The sequence below is a fragment of the Pholcus phalangioides genome, unplaced genomic scaffold, assembly GCF_987345545.1.
Source record: "Pholcus phalangioides strain wild (caught in Gottingen) unplaced genomic scaffold, Ppha-v1.0 ptg000015l_1, whole genome shotgun sequence".
Taxonomy (NCBI): domain Eukaryota; kingdom Metazoa; phylum Arthropoda; class Arachnida; order Araneae; family Pholcidae; genus Pholcus; species Pholcus phalangioides.
Window position 1 is genome coordinate 1,183,110 of NW_028301608.1, and position 26,043 is coordinate 1,209,152.

The following is a 26,043-nucleotide window of genomic DNA, read 5'->3' on the forward strand; positions in this document are numbered from 1 at the left end:
TTTGAAGTACGCGTAGTTTTTTTTTCCGAATTCGGAAAAATTCGCAAGAAATCGTGAAAAAGAAAATTATGCTCATTTCACATAGCACGTTTTTACCATGTATAATTTTTTAAAAATTTCCATTTCTTCGCGTACATATTACAGACCCATTTCAATGACCTTTTTTCCCTCCTCCTACAGAGATTTTAGAAACCTTTGTTAACTAGATTCCAAACACGAACAAAAACCTCCATTATTCCCCGTTTCCTTGTCAAAACAGCGAGGGGATTAGGCATGGACAAGTAGCGACATCTGTTACCGACGCGATGACTTAGAAATTCGATAGGTAACCACACAGCAGTTAGGGGCCGTTCAAATATTACGTCATCATTGATGGGGGGAGGGGTTTCCGATTTGCTGACTTTTGATGACAAGGGGGGAGGGGGTCTGGATAATGCTTACGTCAGCAACCACCCTTTATGAAAATTTGAGTTAGGATTCAGAGGGGCAGAGCTGATGACGAAATTTTGCTGACGGGGGGGGGGGTCAAAAATGGCTAAAAATTTGCTTACGTAATACTTGAACAGCCCCTTATTACAGGTGGGGTGAGGAGGAAAAAGACAATACGTTAAGCGGTGTCACGACCCCTGAAGTCGAATTTTAAAAAATGACTAAAAATTTTGTGTCAATCGATTAATTTGTTCTTTCAATATAAAAGAAAGAAGAAATGGATTATAGTGTAAACCAGTGTTTCCCAAAGTGGGCGATGGAATGGTCCAAGGGGGTGATAGAACCTACTGATTTAACATAGGATCCTGTGGGTTTACTTGGTGATGAGAGGTAAAAATTTCTGATGAATGGGGCGATGGAACAAAAAGTTTGGGAGACTACGGTGTAAACATATACAAGAAAAACACTCTGAACGTGGTTTTCTCAGATTGCAGGTTTTAAGTTCATCCGTAAAATTAAAAAAAACTACTACCCCAAAAAATAAGGGGAAGAGTTTTTAAAAAAAATGTTGAATTTAGGTTTTTGAAATTTATATATTTTTCAAACTTTAGAAATTCATAAAATTCCAACGAATCGTCTGATATTCAAGTTCGAGGTTCATTTTACTAACGTGTCGAATAAACATTTCTGTGAAATTTCACAATTTTTGTGGGGTAGTTTTTTTTAATCTTACAGATGAACTTAAAAATTGCAATCTGAGAAAACCACCACGTTGTGTTTTTTTTTTTGTATACGTGTATAGTTCATTACTTTTCTTTTACATTGAAAGAACAAATTAACCGACTGACACAACTTTTAGTATTTTATTTGTATTCGAATGAAATATTTTTTGAAGTCATTTTTGAAAATTTGGTATTTAACCAAAACAGTGTTAATTTGTTTTTCAATTATGTACTTTGATTTTTACAGCATATATTTTATATATTATAATAATATATTTGATGTATATGATATAAAATGGTTAAACATGAAAAAAAAATGGTTAAACATGAAAAAAAAATGGTGCATGTGTGGTGTAGCAATAGTAGATAGGGCCTCCAAAAAATGGCTCGGGATCCATGATGTTTTTAAGTCAGCCACCTCGTTGGGCAATTCTCGTTGTATTTGTATTGCGTTGAATACAAGTTATATCTATTTGAGGTTCCTATCGTTAGTTTTGAGAAATAAATTATGGTTTTTAGTCATGAAAATTATCATTTTATACACATAAATTTGCCTTAGATCAAGTATTAAAATTTCTGATTTCAGTAGATCTGGATTATTAAATATTACCTTACGTTTTATACGATTATAGATGTTAAGTTCTTGATGTTATCATGGTAGGCACTCAGTAATCTGAGACTATAAGTTTCATATTTTGGCATTTTCCACCTTTTTCATGGTGTACATAACTCCAAAATGCAATTTTCTGAGTCGTTGCCTGGGCTGTTGAATCGATTGTTAAAATGAGTCTGTGAGCACAAAATTTTCTGATTTCATGACAGTGCATCTTTTAACAGAAATAGAACACAAGATATACAGAAGACTGGATGTTGTGAAGATATTTATTACTTGAGATGTTAATTTTTTAAGGAAGGAAAAAACTCATCTCTGCCTCTACCGGGAGTCGAACCCGGGTCCCTCGATTGCCGGACGAGTGCTCTGGCCACTAAGCTACAGAGGAGATAGAGATTTTCCTTCGCTAGAGCGTATATATGCCGAACGGAACCGTGCAATGGACGGTGAAACCGATCAGCTAATAGCTCATGGACGATGAGCCACCAGAGGGCTATATATATGACATGAATGTCGCTCATCTCTATTTCTAGGAAAATCTCTATCTCCTCTGTAGCTTAGTGGCCAGAGCACTCGTCCGGCAATCGAGGGACCCGGGTTCGACTCCCAGTAGAGGCAGAGATGAGTTTTTTCCTTCCTTAAAAAATTAACATCTCAAGTAATAAATATCTTCACAACATCCAGTCTTCTGTATATCTTGTATTAACAAGTTGAGCGACATTCATGTCATAGAAATAGAACAGTCTAACATGCTTTGGAAAAATTGAGAAAATAAGTTTTTTTTCACCAACAACCATGTTTGGCTCTTAACAGTTTGATTAAAAAATTTTTAAAAAATTACCTCAGTTTTCTGTGGAAATAAACAATGTGTCACAAGTAAGGCTAATTTAATTTGGTATTGTTATTTTTGGGATACATATGCAGGATTGGCAAAAGCCCGGCTGTTTTTTGGATTTTCCAGGCTTATGATACTGGAGCATGAGAAAAACAAGTTACATATACTGTTATATAGCCTACATAAATATAATAGACTTAGTAATGTATAGAGAGATTATTTATGTAATTATTATATCAGTGATGGGGCTCATTACAGAAAATTTGGGGGAAGGGAATAGCTTTGCATCTTATTATGATAATGGGTTTTATACAAATACAATGAATGCCACAACAGGCAAAATGCCCAATGAGGTGGCCGAGAAAAAGATGTCCATAACAAATATGGATGTCATATATTTCAAAAACACAGCAACCCAATTAAAAACACAATCAAAAATTATAAACAATATATACACATAAAACATTATACAATGCCCATAAAGAATATTATGGTTGTCTTATTCTGAGTATGGCAGGGTTATTTGGTTTAAACCACGTTGGTTTTAACCAAGTGGTTTTTTTCAAAAAATCAAATAAAAGTTGCCTAAATATCATTTTTTTCCTTGAAAAATATCATATTGGTTCATTATTAGCCAAAATGTTTCATTTTTACCACATTTTATATCCTTGGGGTACATTCTGATGGTATATCTTTAAATGACATAAGATTTTATAAGTGGTTTTTTCCAAAAAGTCTCATAAAAGTGGCCAGAATATATATATATATTTTTCATATGAAGTATCTTAGTTATTTAAAGTTATATACAAAAGCCAAAATTTCTCATTCTTACAACATTTTCTAACCTTTTGCTACATTCTGATGCTCTATCTTCAGCAAATTCATGAATAAGGATTGCATCACACATCAACAGTAGTGACACCATCATGCTAGGGGCAGGTGGTCCTATAATCCAATAAAGACACCAGCTGTCCTTAAAGGACAAAGACTAGTGTACTAGTGGTTACATTACCTCACATACATTTTCATTTTCTTTCCCATAAGAAGTAGCACATCTCCTACTGTATATCTCCCAGTCTTAATATTCAATAGTTTTTTTTTATACTTTCACACACACACTGTTAAGCCCAGTTAATCAAGGTTCTACTGTATAGTAGTAACAGATTTATGAAAAATAATCAGCTATATACGGGGTGATTATAATTTAAGATTTGATTCCAAAACTATACAATAAGTACTGATCAGAATGACTTGAAAATTTGCATGGATACTCCTGAAGCAATGGAAGTTTTTTTCGCAAAAGAAAAAAGTGCAAAATGTGCAAGTAGATGATGCTGTACTTGGCCAGCAGTATAAATCTATTTTGTGCAACCACATCATTTCGGCACTTCCACAGCATCAGTGTGTGGATAGAACTTCTATCAAGATGCACATTGCAATACCAGCAAAGCAGCTGCTGAAGACCTATTTTGACAGGATGCACCTTAACCCTTGCAACTTCTGGCTGTGGGGGTACCTCAAAATGTTATAAACAGTGGTCAGATTGCAAACTTTTGGTGAATTGCAATCTCCAGCACATCCCCTATATGTTAGAAGTTCCTTAGGAATATTAACGGGGGGGGGGCGTGTTTGGTTTAATAAAGCTGAATTGCAGGCACATCCACATTATGACCATGGCATACTCCGATTCTGTTGTCGAACAAGAATTTTTGTGCTTTCAGCCTCATAGCCAGAACACGCGGTGGACAACATATTTAACATTTCTTAAGTAAGTTGTTATTTGTTCAATCACTTCATTTTTTGTGATGTTTCCATGAATTATGAAATTGTGAAATGCTATAATTCAGGTATCATTCTGCCATGACTGGCTATCGTTTCCATTCTGCGAGCAAATTTCCCACATGTTGGATGATGTGTCATTAATTTTACATTTTTAAGTATTTTTTCCCCTTTATCAAATAAAATTGAATTTTTTCAGGAATATTCATGTCAATTTTCAAGTCATTCTGACAATCGTTCTTTTTTTGCAGTGTTTCGAAATCAGAACCTTAGTTATAATCACCCTGTATATCGTAAATCATTGCTAATTAATCTGCATTATTTATGCTTCATTAAATACATTATATTCACCTAATTTTTATTACTTTTTACAAAATAGCTTCCTAATTAAGTATACTGAAAAAATAACTGGAGAAAAACCTTTATATATTATATGATTAATAATAACATTAAAAGAATTTTCAAACACACAATAATCCGTTGAGTTAAGCAAAAAATAATTAAATTTGAAAAGGTGGTTTTTGTTAAAATGTAATAAATATTTATTGATTAATTAGCATGGGAATAGTGTTAATTACATTAATAAACATTTTATTTTAGTTAATTATTGGAAGTTTGAATGATTTTTCAGAAATTTCATTGTTTTTAATGTTAATACCATTTAAAACAAAAAACCGGTTTAAACCAAAAAAACCCAGTTTTTTGTTTTTTCCCGAAAAAAAACGGTTTTTTTACCAACCCTGGAGTATGGATAGCTTATCGTTATCGTATTTCTTTTCCCTCTAACCCCTATAATCTAAATTGCATAAATAAAATAAATTATTAAATATTGGATAGATTTACTACATATTAATATTCGATTGGATTCGATTTCGAGACAGGAGAAATCTGTTTGTAACAATGAAATTTTGATATGAAGGATTCAAGATTTTTATATTGTTTCTATGTAAATTTATCTGAGAAATTTTGGAAAAATTTTGTTTGAAATTCTAGAGTTTTCGCTATAACAGTATTCATTAAAATGGGAATCGACTGTATATTTCTATTTAGATAGATAATGGCAATGCAATACCACCATTAAAAAGCATACTGTTTACAAGTAAGTGCAGTTTTAAGCTGTAATTTTTGGTGGGTTTTTTCAGGTTGGGCAAAATCAAAACCAACCATGTGCATATGTCCCATTAGTAATCAAAAGGTTGAGAAATGTGGCTAGTGCCAAAATGTTTTTGATTTGTCAAGCCCTGCCTTGGAAACCTACACCCAGAAAACTTATCAAGCCTTTGTCAATTCATTCTACAGAAATAGCTGTTACTCTGTCAGGGTGTGTGCATGAAGGAAATCTTCCTCTATATAGGTGGATCGCTCATGATCGATGATGTGATCGCAGATTGATATTGGCAGCATCCGATTTACATATCAGATCACAACAAGTTTTCAGTGATAGTTGCTTAATTTTTTTGGTATAATATACATTTTTTAAATCTGTTCAGGAAATGCCATAAAAATATTTCAGCCTAGCAGTCAAAACCATCTAATGTTTCCTTTAAACCAGAAAAGCAACAGCAGTCATTTTTTCCCTAAAAGCAGAATGCTTTGCATTTTTCGGCAACGAGTCCTCAGCAGACTAAAAATGTTCTACAGTAAAAATCCCATAATCCTGTTTTTTGCTGCAACAATAATGATTGCTTTTGACACACACCAGTTTTCTCCCATATATCGCTTTGGGAAACCCCACTATCAAAATTCTAGGTAAGAGAAGTGAAATTAAAAATTAAATGATGGAAAATTGTTGCACTTCAATAAAAACATCGGGAGATTAGTTGAAGATCTGGGAAGTGAGAAGTCTTTCAAAATGGTTCGATCAAAAACACATTAAAAGCACTTCCTTTTCTTTGTTTTGATGAAAAAGTTGATGGGGTTAATTATAATTTAAATAAAAGCTGAATAATAGGCCTATTGCACATCAGGGCTTGACATCCAAGGTGCAGATCGCCTTGGCAACTTGAAGGAAAAAACATCAGCGCATTATCACTTTAAATTTTCTATGTGTGATGAGTCAAGGTTGGCAACCCCCCCCCCCCATAACTTATTGCCATATATATTCTAAGTATATTATATTTATGTAATAATTATATCAATGGCAGCTCATTACAGAAAATTCTATGGGGGGGGGGGCAAAACCATTTTGCATCTTATCATAAATGGGTTTATAACAAGGGTTTTTTTCCAATTCCTATAATTTAAATTAGGGGTGCCCAACAGTTGGCCCGCGTATTTGTATGTTGTATAATTCAAACAAATTGTTCATTTTACACTTTAACTGTCTATCAGTTATTTTATGGAATAACTAGTTAGAGTATAGAATTATTTTTCTATTACACAACTTCAACTGACTTGAGAAGTTAGTCTATGAAATAACTGAATTATACACTTTAGCAGTAACAAATACATAGATTTATTAATGTATTTCTCTCTAAATATAACAGCGATGTAATAATATCATTAGAAAGAGTGTTTGCAACTAAGTGCAATTTTAAGGTATAATTTTTTTTTTAGTTTTTGAATTTTGTCAGGTTGGAAAAAATCAGACCAACCGTGGTAATGACTAAATTAGAGCGAGGGCAATGAGAACCATTTTTATAACCATTTTCACCAACACAGAAGATCAGTGTCTCTGAAAGCCTAAGAAATTATTTTGGCTCCTCGGAAACTTGACTGGTCCCTATTTTTTTTTTTTTTTTTGATTTATCAAGACCTGCTATTATACCAAAAAGTTTCATGGTAATTCTACAAAATTTTTTCCTCAAAAATGTTGTACCAAAAATTTTTGAAAAATACCAAATGATTATGATGTAACTGCATAGCAAGCGTTGAAAAATAATTTAGTCTTTAATTAAAGTAAACATTTACAGAGCGTAAATTGATAAATTGTAATATAGGCAAACAGCAAAGCTGGACAAATCCCAAGCACGAGGTCGCCTTATTAAATTAGAGTCAGGACAACACAAAATTTTTGGAGTTCCTTATCAGTGTATCCTATCAACATGGAAGGCTGGCGGCTATGTCCAGGAAAAGTTGAAAGAAATATTATTTTGAACCTGTTTTTCTTAAAAAAAAACTTTTTTTGGCTCTTAAAAGTTTTTTCTGGTAAATAGATTTTTCTGTGGTCTGTAAAGCTCTGGCATACAGGAACATTAATGAAAGCAAAAAGCTGCAGAAGTATTTTAAAAAAACCCATTTTCTACAAAGGTAGTGAAAATTCCACAGGAGGCCATCTCTATTCCCCGGCCAACTTCCCTTCATGGCCCAATCAACTTGGAACAGACAATACATTCACATAATACAAAAATCACTCCTATTCCGCGGCCACCTCTGTGTGCAGTCAACAGCCACTTCCAAGAGCTGGTAATTCTCTTTATATAACCTTTTAATCTTTATACATCCACATAAATATTTTTCCAAATCAATCAGACTTTCTGTTCATGAGCGACACTATCAGGTAAGAAATATTTGTATATAAAAGATGACAAAAGCTAATGCTATATGGTTGTTGCTAGCTAATAAGACAGTTTAAAAATTTGCTCCCGGGTGACAAGGTAAACCAGACAAATAACCTATGATCTTTAGTGAATGGGTAAAGGATGTGGAATTTTCGGCTTTGTAGATGCTTTCACTTTTTAACGTGCTGAGATTCAGTAGAACAGTGAGAGAATAAAAGAAATATAAAGGAAAGAACACGTACAATAGTCGCCATAAAAAAACAGTTGCTGGATAATACTAATTAAGAAATCTATAGGGTGACCTGGTATAATAGTTTTGCACAAAATACCTTGATATACATAATGATACCGGACCAAGAAAAAAATATCTTTGTAGAGGAATTATCGTTACATTGAGAGGCAATTCATTATATCAAATGTCAAATTCATGCTGCTGTTGACAACTTTTCTAAATAGACGTTCTTAGCATCACCAAAAAATTCTCGCTTTTGAGTATTTATTTATTGCAAAATAATTTAATTCATTAACTGATAAAATAAATTCAGTTACATTTATTGCCCCTGTGAAGGTTTATTGCAATACCAGTTGGTGTATCACACAAAAAATAATGATATCAAACACTTTTGATGATTAGGTGATGCCCAATACCGATATTATTCTAGTTCCTCCAAAGAACTGAAACATGTGAGATGAGTTAAAAATATACTGAAGGATATTTCGAACGAAAAATAAATGTTGTAGTGTTTTCAAAATCCTCTTAAAAAATATTGTTATAGAGGGGTTTATCATAGTAAAGGATATTGTTGTATCCAGAAGTTTAGCATCACAGACTATAGTTTATTCCCCAAATAAGATTTGAAAGGAAAAATAAAACATTGCAGGGAGATTTATCGTTACATCGATTACCATTGTAGCACTCTATAAATATCTTTTTCAAGCATTGAGCATTAAGATTTTCCTTTTGTAACATTGAAAACAGTCATTTTGAAACGCCCAATGAAATGTATTTTTCTTGTCATACAACCTCTATTTGATGGTCACCTCCGCAGATGGCCACTTTTTACAGAACTCCAACTAACTGTCTTGGGAGTTCCACTGTACATTTTTGTGAATTTTTCGCTTAATAGAACTATCCACTTCATATGCTCAAATAAAATCAAATTCTATCAATGGCTCATTTACTGTAAGTTACTTTGCAAATACAGTAAAACCCCTCTTAACAGTCACTCCTCAGATGCGCCACCCCTGTTTTAAAGCCTAATAAAATTATCCCGGCAAATTTAAATAATGTTTTTCAAACCCCAGTTTAACAGTCACCCTCAGATACGGTCATGGACACCCTTATCGTCATTCGTTCATTGAAATGAAAACCCCTGTACAGAAACAAATAGTTTAGATTTTTGTTCAAATTATGTTCACTGGATGGCAGCACAAGTTCTGATATTTCGTCTACTTTCAATGAAATTTTTTATTGTAGTGTTTGGCAACTCTGAAGTCAGTTTGCTGGTTGTGCTCACGTGTATTTTACATGATTTCACAATGTTTAATATGGCTATCTCTACAGTCCCGTTCACATGTGCAAGATTGGGTAGCTTTGGTGATTATTACCTGCATGGCAACTTTTTTTCCTCGTGGGAAAAAAAGGTGGGACAGTCATCAGTCAAGAGTCCCATCTTTGTTGCAGAATAATGGTGAGTAACTTTGACCTCCGCTCCCATGATGCTTTTGTGCCGACAGCAATAAATTGCTGTTAGCTCCTTCGTCTGCCATCTCGAGCCAATCACCAGCCCAACCCACGTGACCAGTGACAACTTCCAAAAAGGGGGAATACAGGATAAACTGAATGGCATGTAAACGGGTTGTAGTGAAAATCCCTGTTACCAGGAACTTCCCGGGATGTTTTATTGCACATGTAAACACGGCTTAGTAATCCTTGCTCTCTATTACTAAGAGAACAATTGCAAAAAAATTAATGCCATCAAATACAGTGAAAAACATAAAATAGGAGTATGTGCTCTTGCAAATGAATTCAATGTCAGGAGGACATAGATATATTCTGTTTTGAAGAAAAGGGAACACTAGTGAGGAAAATAGCTGAAAAGCAGAAAGCAAGCTAGGAAAAATGATTTTATGAAGATAGAAGGACGTGCCATAGACACAGTTGTGTAGGATTGATTTGTTTTAACAAGAATTTACTTGTTTCCACCCCAATTCCTAAAGAAAGAGCTCAAGAAGCTGCAGAAGAACTCTGACTCATCCACTTCAACAGCTTCAAATGGGTGGATGGATAATTTTCGTGTGTCATGAAATTGTGTTTAAGAAACCATGCGGTGCTGATGTCAATGATGAAATGTGTGAAGAATGGAATAAAAAATTGCCAAAAATTATGGAGGGATATTCAGCCACTGATTTATACTGGGATAGCCAACAACTGGTCCTCGGGTCACATGTGTCCAATGTTTGGGAAAGAGTTAGAATACTCTGCAAATCCCACCAGATATGGACTAATCTATTTTCAAAAATATATAAATTCAATACGTAAACTTATCTCTTTTGTAATTTTAATTTTGTATCTGTGCGATAACTATACACTTTCACGACTTTAAAAGCATCTCATATTGCCAAAATTTGGTTCATTTGCAAACAAAAAACCATTTCAGTTATTTGAAACTTTTTCCAGTTTCAACAGGAACCTCCTCTGATGCTGTCACTCCTCTTTTAAGGTGGAATTTTTTTGCCCAGTGAGTGTCCGCAAAAGAGGGCAAGAAAAATTGATGGGATTAGGAAATGTGTGAGCATTATTAAATAAATAAATAAAACAATTTTGCCAAAAGAAAAATCATTTTAACACTTTATCATATTTATCAACACTCACAAAAACCGGTATTGAGAGGCTGGCTACTTCAACAGTCAATTTTACGCAGCTATCCTACTGAAACAGGTTTTGGTGACAACTCAGAATCGTGTAGCTCCGCAGGTGAGGACCCGGGTTAACTTTCTTATTGGAAGATCCTCATACTTAAAATATTTGCAATCTCTCCACCCACCAACTGGAACTCCTAAACCAATTTTTTTTATCAATATGATAGAGCAGGGTTTAACCCTCTGGCTGCTCATCCCGCGATTTCCACGGGCAACTCAAATGTAGCAAAATCTGCTCATCCCGCGATTTCCGCGGGCACGTGTTTTTCTTCCTTTATTGAGGAGCGCATCCCGTTTTTTCCCCGTTTAACCACTGAAATAAATTATACAGTATTAGACGCTTCATTTATGTTTTGGCCAACAGATGTTGTTTGTTGTCCACTAAATTGCGGCATTTGAACGCACGTGGTATTACCGCTCAAACTTCACTTTTAAAATTCACTGAAAAAAATTAGGCAATTTTTGAAGCAATTTCGGTCCACAAATTGAGCAGTCAGAGGGTTAAGCCAGTGTTTCTCAACCGCTGGGCCGTGACATCAATCGTACCGAACCGTGAGAATATATTCATTACCCTTTCATTTTTCAAAGCATTTCCATGAATAACTAATTGGTATATTTCACTTTATTATGGTACATATTTTTTTAATTTTTCAGTCTAAAAATCATACAAGGGGAAAAGATGAAAACCCTCCTCCAGAACAAAGGCTTCCGGCCGGAATTATAGGATCCCTCTTCCCCTTATTGCACTGAAAATCCTTCGTTTTGTTGCTAGACCCAAAGAAAGGAAAACATGTCCCTGGTCCTCCCTCCCCTCAAAACTAGCATTTTTTTCTTTTCGTATTTTTGAGTATCTGTCTTCACGAGACCAAAACAATACAGCAGGGGTTGGGAGCGTTTTTCTATATTCTCCGTGCTTTTCCCTCAAAATATACTACTGCTTCGGGGCTCTCGGTTGACAACCAGATGACCCTGTTGTTTGCGTGTTCACGGTTTGCCTTTGTCGGCAACACAGAAAATGTCCTGAAGGCAATAATGCCATCCACTCGGTATCCCACATTCCTTGGAGACTGGAAAAACATCTGTGCTACTCGCACAGCCGCATAACTTCAAAAGGGAATAATTGTGAGTGATTAGGAATTTCCGGGTAATATTATAGAAAACCACCTTCGACCATTGGACCCGTTATTTACGGCCAGTGGTAAAAACCTCCAGCAGTCATTGTAACGATTTAGTATGTGTTCTCAGAAACGAACAAAGTATTTTACATATTCGTGGCAAATGTCAGCGACTAATCAGTGAAACACCTGCTGCCCACAGAAAATAGTATATTTTGAATTGGTCATCAAGGTGCACATAACTACTGGTGATAACTCAAATACTGTTTTTTTTTTCAAAAACTCAGTGAATTACGTTGCGAAGGATTTTGTTTTGATTTATTTTCCAGTGTGGATAGGTTCACAAATCTAAATTTTTGTTAAAAAATAGAGAAAAGTTTAAGTTTTAGAGTAGAAAAATCACGATCAAAGTTTTGTAATTTATCAAGTTACGCAATTTAACATAAGCATCTATCGTGAATATACCGAAAAGAGTGTCTCGCCCAAAACTGAACAATTTTCTGCTCTTCAGTGGACTTTATGGCGAGTTACAATATATACATTTTTATTTTATATCATTACCTTCTTTCTAGCTGAGATTAAATACAAAGTTCGATCATAAAATATATTTTACACTAATTAAGTTATTTAAGTAGTGCTAATAAATAAGTGCTGCATCGATCTCAGCACAAAAAATTCCATTGCCCACTATGAATGAAAACTTCGTATTTTTACACACTGTGCGAAATTATTCTATAAAATTGAATATTAAGATATTTTTAGATTGATTTATATATGACCAATTGAATCTTTTAATGAGGTAGAGGCACCGAAATGAAGAAAACATTGAGGGGGGGCTGAAAGTTGTCATTTGTCCCGTATATACGGTTTCAAGCCCTTATGCAGGAGAGGGGGTGGATCGTTGCATTGCATATTGATTATTGGTGGCTCAGCCACGTCGTAAAATATATTGGGGCGCTCAAACAGCCTTAGTACCCAGGGGGTGAACTATCTCTGCGGTCCTTAGCCGAAAAAAAGTAGTTAAGCCCCGATTTGTCCTTAGATGGCCAGTAGTTCGACTTTTCGGTACTATCTCTAAGCTAAGGACTTTTTTTTAGTAGTTACTTAGGACCGCTGCTAAGGACTGCCTAGCACCAGTCCTAAAGCAGCAAGAAAAGTAGTTCACGGCGGCCATCTTGGAAAAGAGGAAATTTCGTCTCTGGCCGCGAGTTCTCGCTGTGATATTTAGTGATGAAATATGCTGTTTTTTTTTCGAATTAAACAATTTTTTACGATAATAACGACAGACATAACTTAGATTATATGTTCGATGTCATCAAAGTTGAAGTGATTCATCGTTATATCCTGCAAAACCAGATGTTGACATCGGCGATCGAAGCCACGACGAAGTGCTAGCATGTTCATTACTGAGGTAAGAATTATTTTATTGCTGTCGAACTATATAAGAAGAGTGTTTAGAAATATTCTTAATATTTTTTTGCTCGGTAAATGCGTTATTTAAAAATATAAATGGACAATGTCACGCAATCAATAGGGCAGTGGATCCCACTTGGTAATGCTGAAAAATATCAAATAGCCCATGTCTACTTTGGATTGTATTGAAAATATTTACATGGCAAATGAAACATAAATCTGCAATTACGATAATATCAGATTGAAATTTTACATTCTATGTTTTTTGCCGTATTAATTTTTTTCAATGAAAAATTATATCTAAATAAATTGAGCATGTGTGTAAATAAATAATTTGAATATTGTTGGCACAATAAAAATTGTGCTTGGATGACTATGCTATGAATAATCGCATATAAATAAGGAAATTGAAAATTTGTGTTTTAGATCAACCTCCCTTCAATGCACAAAGTAACTAATAAGCTACAATTCATTGATAATAAATTACAGCACCTAAATGACAAAAAATTTAATTATTTTTTTGTGATGAGTAATGGTCAAATTGAAATAAAGCATGGTAAAATTGGCAGTAATGTTAAATATTAATTTTTGTAAAACTCGTGCACTAAAGGATTAAAATATAGATTTGATATTTTGAACTGTTCAAATGAACAATATTGTGATACTTAGTGGAAGTTAAATTTTGAGAAAAAAATTACGTGCCACTTCTTGAAAAATTGCACTCTACAACTCGCTCTGAGATGAGGAATATTTAATAAGGAATCATTATATTGTTTTGTTGATATGAAAAATGAAATTCGTACAATGGGACTATAAAATAGAGTTGGAATTTCAGGCACAGTTTTTATTGAGGTATATACATTATAACTAGAGGAAGCAGATTAGTGTTCGAAACGTATTACTACTTCAGTATTTGGGTTATGGCCTTGCTGTGTGTGTTCAAATTTAATTTTTTGCCAAAAATTGTTTTTGATTTTGTGTGTATGGGTAAACACAGAAAACAAATTTCCATGTCGAATATTTAAGAACTTTAAAATATAACATTTTGAGATGTTATGGAAGTGAAACTTTTAACAAGCATTTATTTTTTAACAATGTTGTTAGTAAACAGCTGAGAGATTATATATATATTAGTGTATATACATTTGTGAGACTTTTCTAATTCCGAAAAATTTTGTTTTCCAGGAACTTGGCTGTAGGTAGCTACGAAGTTATGTGAAGGTTTTCAACGTTACCAAACAATTTTACCAGAGCAAACAAAGGTAATTTTAATTCTTTGTATTTGACTTTGAGCAACAGTTTCCATTATTATTTTCATGTAAAATGATATATTTCCATGCATGATTTAATGACATAAATTTTAACAATCATCATTTTCACTGATTTCATTTGTATCAACAACCCTAGTGGAACAAATACAGTCGAACCCGATTTAACACCACCATCCCACCCACAGAATTTTGACGTTGTATCAGATCATAATCATAATAGCGTTTCGGAGAGGCTGCATTACATAAATTCACATGTTTATTAAGAAATGTTGTATTTCAGTGTCTTATTTATATTGCACCATGAATAAAATAACACATTCATTTATACACATTCAATTTTAAGTTGAGAAAATTCATAAAAATTGTAAACTGTACAATCACTTGAATATTTCTCAATATAAAACTCAACAGAAACATACTTCCCTCTGAAATTATTGTAATTTCAGCGACACATTTTATATGTGCAAAAGCAAAATAAGCAAGGGGGAAAGGTGGCATTGTTTTTAGTCCATACCATATTGGTTTCTCTCGAGAAATATCTTGCTATGAGTAATTATCTTTATAATTTTTTCATATACTATTAAAAGAACAACTGTTTTTGACATAATTGAATTGAGGAAATTAAGATAGACGATTTCTTAATGGCTACCTATACCACTCAAAATTTGACCAGTGCAAGTAAAAACATGTACTGTTGAAAAACTTGTCTTCGCTATATAAATGAGAGGGAGGACATTAAAAAAAAACTTTTAGAAGCTTCACTAACTGAAAAGCAATATTAATTCTTTACAAAACGTGTTATATTTACTGATGAGCAAATTTTGTGAATGGAAATATTAAAACAATATTCTTGACGACAAATAATATCATACTTTTTAACTAGTGAGACCATACAACACTGCAAAATTTCTATGTTAATTTAAATAGGGGTTCCCCGATCCACAAGAGGTTGCTAAGGATGTGTTTTAGAGCAAAGCTGAAAGAGTAGAGTGAAAATATATAGTAAGCTGCGTGCCAATAGGTTTTTGCATCTGTCTGACCAAAATTTTAGGGTAGAAACATGGCTCGAAAAATTGAAAAAAGCGCGGGCCAAATTTTTTGGCAGCCAAGCATATTTTTAGAAGAAATAATCCGAAGTAAAAAAAAATTATATTCAACTTTTTCAGCACTTAGTGATGATCTTCACACATGTTGGAAGATTCAGACATAAACTCCAAATATTTTATGATCTGCATAGAAAATTTTAGGTGTCAGTATGAATTTTTTTTTGCAATGTTGGCTCTTAAGATTTGCCAAGCCCTAGGTAAATACATCTATACATGAACATGTGCATCTATGTGGAACGCCAGGCCTCCCTTGCAAAACACAGTTTATACATTTTGGATCCTACTGTGATAAAATGGTGGCGAGTCGACTCAATGTCCACTAAGTGCTATTGTGCACGAATTATCTCTACTTATACAACTAAAGACTGCGTTATAATTTGAAATAAAATATACAGTACATTTAAATATTGATAAGCATAATAAAATAATAAGTGTTTTTTTTCCTCCTCTTTTTAATTTCAGGTAAATCAACATTTGAAGATGCAGATGAAAATTTATGAATCTTAAAAAATTATATTCTTGAAAGATGCGATTTCTAAGAAAAGTACAACCAATAAATTGTGATTATGATAACTCTCTATGAACATATGTTTGAAATAAAATGTTTTTGTATGACAAATCATATGTGCAAGTTGTTATTTAATTCATGTTTCTATTAATCAATTTCAATCAATCATTCATCTTCTAATCAACTCAAATGAAATATACGGTCATACATAATATAAGTCATCAGGTGAAGTTATTTGTTGGAAGCTAAATATGAAACACATAAATTGATGAAAGATCTTTAATATAGACGTATATATATTTTAAATATTGAAGTATTCACTTCCATTAACAGGTAAGTGCTCATTCATAGAAAATTGTGTTCTGATATTTTTTAATACTGAGGAGAAACCCATAGTTTAAAATATAGAACTACAATATGCAGCAAGGCAGTTAATTCTTTTAATTATAAATTACCAATAATTTAATATTTTAGTTGCTCGGAAAATAATTTGCAATTCATTGTTTCAATGAATTTAAAAGGAATAAAAATGGATAATAAAAAATCATTTTTAACAAATTGGTCGTAAAAAAAAGTTGCACTCAATATTAAAAATAGTATTCAGCTGGGGCCTCAAGTAGGGCCCCCGAGGCGAATAGGGGGGCCCAAAAATCTACAATTATTTTGCATAATAACCCTTTCAAGAAGAGCCCCCAAAAAAGGGAAAGTCTGCCCCGGAAAGGCACACTACGACCATAGGCTCAACTAGTGCCGGTAACCTTAATTTAAAATTTTGCATTTTGTTGTAAGAATTTTCTTTTTTTCAAATTTTGATTTCATCAGTATGCGACCCGCTTATATGCAGCTGGGGTCCCAGATACTCGCTTTTTCAAGTATCCAAAAGTGGGATCCATGAGCTCGGACAAGAAAAATACCGAATCTTATTCTAAAAAAAGTCGCAAGATGAAGAATGCAATGTCTCATATACGTTTACAAAATAATTAAACTAGCTGGCGATGTTAAAGTAAAAAAAATTGCAAAGCACGGGTGACAAAAATGTGTGGCGAGTCCCTCGGAAAAAAAAGTTTGTTTACAACATGTTTGTTTGTAAACATGAAATCGCTGCCACCACCCACTGCGGAAAAACGATTGTTAAATAATTAGTAGTAGTTGTAGGCTTCAAACGGCATCCCGATTGGTTAGCGATCCGTTACTCTCGAAACCAAAAATTTTCTCTCCCTCTAACTACTGTTTCACGTCACGTGACTTTAAGGACTGGTAGTTCATAGTACCTCTTAACTACTAGTAGTTGAAGCGGTCCTTAGCTGCAGTCCTCCGACCGGTAGTTCATTAGGACTAGTAGTTACTAAGGACTGCAGAGATAGTTCACCCCCTGGTTCCGGCGCTTAAGCAATGAGGATGTTTACTGCAGTTGCTGATAAAACGTTTTGTTTATGTTTGTCTGCACGTTATTAATACTTTACCAGAAAAAAAGGTTGCATCACTCCATAAGATAATAATGGATTCAATTCATTAAACGTGTTTTAATTATTAATCAACTAATTAAAAGGGTTTAAATTAATTAATCAACTAATTAAAAGGGTTTAAATTAATTAATCAACTAATTAAAAGGGTTTAAATTAATTAATCAACTAATTAAAAGGGTTTAAATTAATTAATCAACTAATTAAATGGTTTAAATTTATTATTCAATTAAAGAGGGGGTTTAATTAATTTATTAAATGAGTTTTTAATTAATTAAATAATTAGCTTGCAATCAAAAGGTAATTGGTTGTCTATTAATTATTAACTTATGGAAGAGTAAGCTATTCCAGACTGGGCCGTAGACTCATAGAAATTTGATTCACTGGGCCGCGGTTCCCAAAAGGTTGAGAACCACTGGTTTAAGCCACATAAAATTTCCTTCAGCAAAAAAGCTTTAGCAAAATGCTAATGATAGATGGATGACTGTGTACTTGCTTTGTACCTCCTCCTAAGTATTTTTGTAAAAGTGGCTTCTACGTCTTCCACATTATAAGGTTTTCTTTCGCATTCTGCCAAAAATATGACGGAAGCTTCAACCCTAGTAGAGACAACTGTAGAGATCACAGCTTACATTTTTTCCCCCACCAAATCCTTAAAATATGGAAAAGCCAAGGGGTAAAATACACCCAGAAACATTCTCATTTCTGCCAAAATACACCCCTTCCTCCCTCCCTTTGCACCCTCCTCTCGGCTTCAACTCTCAATAAACAAACTATATATGCAGGACTTGACAAATCCAAGAAGCCAGGTCACCATGGCAACTAAAAGATTGATATGGGTCCCAATTTCTTTTCATGTATGATTTGAGGTGCGAGGACAGCATAGAATTTTCAGAAATTATGTCAGTGTGCCTGTTAGTATAGAAAGGAGACCCTCAAGAGTTTCACGCAAGTCAGACTATATTATTTTAGACACATTCTGTTGAAGGAAAATGCTTGGTGCCTATAAAATTTTGCTGGCCCTCGCCCTAAAATATTTCCCATTTGATTTATCAAGTCCTGATATGTACAGCAAATAAATGAATATTAAACAAAACTAAGTAATTTTGTAAACAAATACGAATTTAACAGTTTTCTAAAATATTTAAAATAAGATAAAACCAATCGGACAAGAGTGACCAAAATAATTCACGAAAATCATACCATCACAGAATATGTTTTATAAATTCACATTCATTTCAATCAGGTTTTTTTTTCTCCATGCCTATTTCACTGTACTGCACCATATCAAGTTGCATGTTAGAAATACAGACAGACATGACCACTGACCGCCCAGAGAGACCTGTTAGAAATACAGTTGCCCCTCCGTATTTACAGTGGTTACGTTCTGGGGGGTCACAGTGACAAATGTATGAGCTAAACAATTTTGGGCGATTTATTTACATCTATTTTGTACTGCAGTAATAGAAAAGGGTGTTCAGTGATTTCTCAACACTGTTTCCTGAATGAACATTAAATGTCTGTTAGCTGTTTCCGAAGATTATGTTACTCCCTGGTATTCATATCAAGGTTGTTTTTAACAGCTGGTTGTTGTGACGATGAATTCAGGAAAGAAAATTCAACTGCCTCTACAAATAATCGAACCACGTCCTCTAGCATGATGGGCGAATGCACTAAACCACCAGGCTGGACAAATCCCAGGCCAGGTGACCATGGTGACTACAAAATTGATATTGGTGACTAAAATTTTCTTTGTGTAGTTCATGAATTGCAGGCAAAGAGCAACACAAAATTATAAGGAAGTTATAACAGCACTAGCTATAATACACAGCGCTGCTCGGGTAGTCTTAAATGAGGCATTTTGGATCACATAATATCTCCTGAGGATTGAAAATGTGGCAAACTATTATAAAGGCATATACACGTCTGAAAAGCATTGCTAGGGAACCACGGTAACCAAAGTAAACGTTCAGGAAGTGATTGTTGAGGCCCAAAAACCATTGTTGTCCGACAGTTTTTGGGCATTTGTCCTGCTCCTATCGTTCAAGTCTGGTTCCATTTGGTATATATGCAAAATTTGACGACGATCGATCTAAAATTGTAGATTTGTATATAGAACACACACACAGAAAATCAATTATATATATATATATATAGATATCTGCCAGCATGAAAAAGGATCTCTATGTCCCAAAGCAGAATATGCCAAAATGTGTGGCGTACGTCACAGAACAATCTGGAAGAATTTTAAGAAAAATGTAGAAAACGCTATTATGTAAAGGCAAATTTTTACCACAGAACATTTTCAGTCACCAGAGGACTTGTTGCAGAATGGGAAACATTCTGCTTTGGGGCCCTACGAAAAATCTAGGTCCTTTGAGTGAAAGTGGGTCCCTCTTAGGAAAAAAATTATGCCCCCATAATTCACTGGTATCTCTGAATTTTTTGCCAGCATGCCCCAGGTCTTTGATCACCTGCTTATATTTCTTCATTGAGACTGAGCGGTGGGTCATGTTCTAGGTAGAAGGTATCTGTGAATCAAGTATAACTCATTTCTAAAACATGTTCTATCCCAAAAAGGTTCATTTACTTTCATTGTCTAATAGTAGGAAAAGCTTGCAAGAAGAAGCTCATTAGCACTGAGAATTTAATGTATCGAATTCCGCACATGTAATAAATCTAAAACAAATATAGTTGATCCCACTTATGCTTCCCCAATTTAGAACATTGTTTTTCCACTTAGTACAACTTATTTTCATACAATAAGTAATTCTCATTAAGATTTCTCATTTAAAGTGTTTTCCTGTTTACATTGTTTTTATGACAGTTTTTTGAAAAACGTTATAAGCAGGATCCACTTTAATTAACAGTTGGAGGCACACATTTATATATTTATTAATAATCAATGTATAAACTCCCTTCTGATTGATTTTACATTTCTTTAAAAATATCTTAGCACTTTCAATATCTTCTGATCAAATTTAAAGCAGATTCGATTCTCTCTCAGACACTTATTTTCTGATTCCCTATTCATACTTTGCATGGGCGGAGATACGCCTTCCCCCCCAGCATCAAAAGTGGTGTTGATAGATCTTATGTATATATGAACTGACATCGTCGTGCCCCCAGACTTCCAAGTCTGGGACCAAGTCTCCACCTAAGATACTTTGGTTTTCCTGGTAAAAAGATTTAATTTTCTATAACTGATGGTTCACTACTCAGATCTGTCGCCATTTAACTGTCACATATTTTCACACCTGAATATGGGAGCTATATCAGATTTGTGTTGGAAACTTAACTGTGTTTATGTGTGTGCCCCTAACATTTGGAGTGTTTTGTGTTCAGTAGGTGGTGTCATCTATCTAGCGCCGCAACTAGCTACTTTCTCAAATGGGGCAAGAACACATTTTGGCACACCCATGTAATGTAGAAGCAGTTAATAAAGGGTGAATTTGGTGCACCCCCAGTCCAGAGCCCGGGACATTAGACCCTCCCAGTTACGGTCCTGCATCTATCCTCCGAACTGGTAATGCGTGCATTTGAAATTTAATGTATACATATGTGTTGTAGGTCTGTATGATTGCCGTGGCAATCAAAAGCTTTTTTCAAAGGAATATATAGCTATAGCTAACTCTAAATTTGAAAACCTTAGAAAATCACATTTTTAGCCAATTACCATTACACAATCATGCGGGTTCCATACCCGATTTTTACCAAAAGCAAAATTTGTATGGGGTTATAAGGGACCTCTTCCCTGCCCCCAAAGAACAAAAACTAAAAATATTTTTGTAAGGAATTAAAATATTGGAATAAAATAATTTCTTTTACCTATCTGTTACTATTTACTATCTGTTAATTTAAAATTGTTTTCGAGTGTTAGTGACCCAAACTTTTCTGTGAAGAATTAGATTCTTGGGTCCCTCCAAAAGCAATTTTGCGTACACACTCATGATTTTCGTGATGCGAAATGGTGACTATCACATAGCAGCCAGATGACAAAACTGCGAATATTCAAGGTCAAGTTTTTATACATTCGGTTTTTTCCCCATGACCTCGGGAAAGTTTCACAATTTGAACGGGCGTTCCGATCCTTTATGATTGAAGGAAAAAAATGTGCATTTGCAATATTGTAGGACCAAGTCGAATTTATGCTGTATAGATACTGTCTTTGAATGCCGGCATATAGATACAAAAGTACCATAATTTCCGGTATGTGACCGGAAGCCATAAAATCCACAGGGGAATAAAAACTCTCAAAACTTGACAACTACACTGTCCCTCAGGAAAAAAAGCAGCTAGATATCCCTCGTCTTCTTTAATAACCCGCGAGTATATCAATACAATGTACAAAGTAGTAAAACCACTTTTTCAAGGTCTCACGATCATGATAGACAGTAAAAAAAAGTTAGGGAGATTTTTCTATTTTTCTTCTTCTTAGAACTAAGAAAGAACGCGTCCCAGAGGAGGAGTGAACAACATTTTTATGCATCCTTTTCCCAAAATTCCGGGTATTTGACGCATTATAATGGGTCAATGGCATCTCTGCAATTGTTATCGTTGAAGATATTAGTTTCTTAGGATTTTCATTGTATTAATGCTGCCTAATGCCTTACTACTACTGCTGCTGTTACTGTGACACCATCTCGATTCTACCAACATGACCACATTTTCTTGTGACTGAGCAAGTTACATTAAATTACAAAAATGAAGCAATAAATTTCAAAGATTCACTCTGAAAACACAGTTAACACTCCATCAGGCGCAATGTGTATTAGGCAAATCACAAACTCATTTCACATTGAACCCAACGAAAAGTTAAATGCAGCTACAGAGAGCTCCACTAATAACGAACCTCCAGCTAAAAGTTTTGAGAAATTGCCAGAAGAGAAATTTTTGGCCATCTAAAAGTTCCCTTTATTATTTCACGTTCAATTATTGATTCAGAAACAAGACATGTCTATAGATATAATGAACCAAATTTATTCTCCTTGAACCTTGTTATAACATGATATATCTGGTAATAAATTTCAAGCTACTACGAATAACTATCTTCATATACTAAGGTTTCAAACTACACTACACATATGCCAGCTGTTGTTTCGCTTCAATTCGAAAAAAATGAATTTCGCATTATTTGACACACTTTATCAAACAATAGTTAACATTTTCAAATATAATTCATGTTAAAACTATGAGTGGGATCCGTTTCTCATAAATGGTTCTGGGCCTGAGCAAATATGAAGTTTAGGGAACCCTTATATACAGCATTATTTGAAGCAGAGGCGTTGGGAGGGAGGACCTATAATATAAAAGAAACTAATATAAAAGAGGACCAAATTTTTAAGCCTTCAATATTTGTGGCTCAGGGCTCCAAATACAAACACTTTTTGCCCATGTAAGAAACTGGCCCTGACAACGAGCATATAGCAATTGACTTCAAATTTATTATGGGTTACAACCATAAATACAATAAACCAGATTTTTGCCCATTCAGGTTACCCTTCAGGAATTCCCACACAAACATATCCACAAACTCTGTTTCCCAAAGCAGCAGGTATCACCACCTGGCGAGCAGTAGAAAGACTGGAAGGGGGAATGGCAATAAAAGCTATACAAATACAACGCCACAACAGGCAAAATGCCCAATGAGGTGGCTGATAAAAAGATATGCATAGGGCTGTCTTTAAGAGCATTATGGGACTTCTGCAAAGCAATTTTTCCGAGCCCCCTCCCCCAGTTGACCAGAAATGCTTGCCTGTCAACAAATTTATACGCTTAACTCTCAAATTTTAACCAGATCTCATTAATTCAGGCTGTGCCTGGTAGAGCCTATACATTAATATGCAGCACTGGCCATAAGTGGACTATGGGATCAAATTAAGTGAGAGTGGAACTGCAACTAGTGAGGGAGCAGATGGATCTGTCAACCCTGGTGCTAGAACAGGTGGGGGTGAAAACTTCCCTCTTCAACCACTCCAATATTACACAGGGGCACCAAAATTTGACCTTGCTTCAGCTGACAAGGAGCCTAGTTACAACAACCCTGAGTGGAGCACTGAGAAAATCCTGAAAAGAAAGAAGCATGATCTCCTTCGCATTCTGAGGCAGGGAGCCTAGGCTGGGATCTTCATTGGGCCCCAAGCCAGATTTTTCACCGGCCCTTTTTAAGTGAATTTATAACATGAAAAAAGAATCCTGTGCCCCGGGGCTGCTTTTCACCCCAGTCATGGCTAGGGTACATCCCTCACCCCAATGCTTTTTGTTTCAGTGGCATTTTAATGCATGGATCCAAACAGGCACCACCAGGCCCGTGAGCCGCCTCACAAAAATTAGATGTAGTTGAAATTTTCTAGGAGTATGCATGTAGGGCCTCAGAAAAATCTCTTTTTGCCTGGGGGCCCCATGGTGCTCTTGAGGCCCACATCTAGGTCAGGGCCCCTAGATTGGGATCTTTTCTATAGTGAATTTATAGCATGAAAAACAAAAAACCACGATTGTCTCGGGCCGTGTCAGCCTTACCCTTATGGGGGAAGGGCCTGCGCTCGGATTCAGGCATCCAGAACAAGCAAGCAACGCTACTCTAATTAAATTTCAAGTACAAATAGATTTTCCTAATAGCATTTTTCCAATAAAAAGCAAATAATGGAATTTTGCAAACGCATATTGATAGACAAAGGAGAGATGCCGGCATGGGGGAAGGATGACGAGTGGACTAATTAATGAACTAAATAATTGGAAGCACGACTTACGGAACTGTCTCGTTGCGGTACCGAATTGGAATTGGCGTTTTCGGTGATAAAATCGGTCTTGCGCTTCTTGGCCGGAGGGCTAGAGCTTTGATTGGTAGTGTGAGAACCTGCGGCACTAGACATCTAAAAAAATAACTGCACTTTTACTCACACACACACACAGTACTTCTCGCGAGGTATTTCTATCATAGCCCGATTCGATTAAAAGGAGTTCGATTATAAACCGGCGCTTCTCAATTTCCAGTTGCTTTCAGAGCGCATTCAAACCGGTCAGCATTACGATACTATCACAATGAAAATGGCTGCTGCGTCCCACCGACAAAAAAAGAAGTTCGAAATAACTTGCGCGAGCTCGCGCGGCGATCGTGCTACCAGACGACCAACTTATTCTTTTACACATTTTTCAAATTTTATTCTTTAATTCATTTTATTAATCACTCAATTCTCTCGGCAGACTGCGACAAATCAATTTTTATTCTTTAAATTCAGTTTTTATTCCCCAGAATCTTCCGCAATGTAACAGAAACCTCAGCTCCGTTATCATATACGGTCGAACATCAAATTTCGTTAATACGAAACCAGCGAAGGTTTTATTTCGTGGATGCTCAGTTCGAGCAACGACAATGAGGACCACTTCATAGGTTTGAAAACGTGTCGCGGGCCACTTTACTGAATTGGTAAGATCCTTTTAGTGATCTGGAACAGCGCCACAGATCACCATTAAGATTTTATAATTGTGCGGCGGGCGAACCCGTAACTAGGCTGGGGCAACCGGGACAGGGTCGTGAGATGCACATATGAGGCCCCCCTCAAAAATATACACTTATTTTGCATATTAACCCTTTCAAGGGGGTCCCAAGACAAAAAAGGTGTGCCCTGGGGCTCCCTCGAGAAGGTCCACTACGCCCCTGGCCGTGGGTCTCTCTTGAATGATCCGTAAATGAACCGCAGGCCGCTAAAGTGACCTGGAACTGAGCCGCAGATCACTTAAATGATCTGGATGATGCGCTGCGGATCGCTTCATTGATCTGGAGAAGCACCCGGTCACTTAAGGCAGGGGTTCTTAACCTTTTTCAGCCGCGACCCAAAACCAACAAGATCGGCTTCGCGACCCATGGGACTGTTTGATCTTCGAAATTGGTGAAACCAGTGACGCAATAAGTGCATTTCTAACAGGATAACAGGACTGTAAGTGGATTTTTACGACTCATCTAAGAATCCACTGTGAATCAGGTTTGGGTCGTAACGCATAGCTCAAGAGCCCTTGTTCGTCAGTGGTTATGTAGCCCCTGCGAATCAGAGCTTTGGGTTGCCCATAGCTGAAAAAACCCTGGCTGTAAGTGGATTTGTGCGACCTATTCCTAACCTTACCAAGAGGTTTGGGTCGCGACCCATAGCTCAAGAATCTCTGTCTGTAAGTGGGTTTGCATGACCTATTTCTGAGGCCCCTCATGAATTGAGTTTCGGTCATGACCCATAGATCAATAGCCGCTGATGGTTAGTGGTTTTGTACGACCCATCTCTAAAGCCCCTACGAATCAGAAGTTCGGTTCGTGACCCATAGCTGAAGAATCCGTCGCTGTAACGGGATTTGAACGACCCACGTTTCGGTCGCGAC

At 35.5% G+C, this 26,043-nt stretch overlaps 1 protein-coding gene across 1 annotated transcript in view; it reads right to left on the reverse strand.

The window, feature by feature from the left end:
- The window catches only part of Uba1 (ubiquitin-like activating enzyme 1), a 122,051-nt gene extending 97,240 nt beyond the window's left edge, over positions 1–24,811 (reverse strand). The window contains exon 1 of the mRNA XM_089242485.1: positions 24,426–24,811. Within this exon, the coding sequence (XP_089098611.1) occupies positions 24,426–24,548 (123 nt within the window). The 5' untranslated portion in view covers positions 24,549–24,811. The remainder of the gene's footprint in view (positions 1–24,425) is intronic.
- Between the last annotated feature and the right edge of the window lie 1,232 nt (positions 24,812–26,043).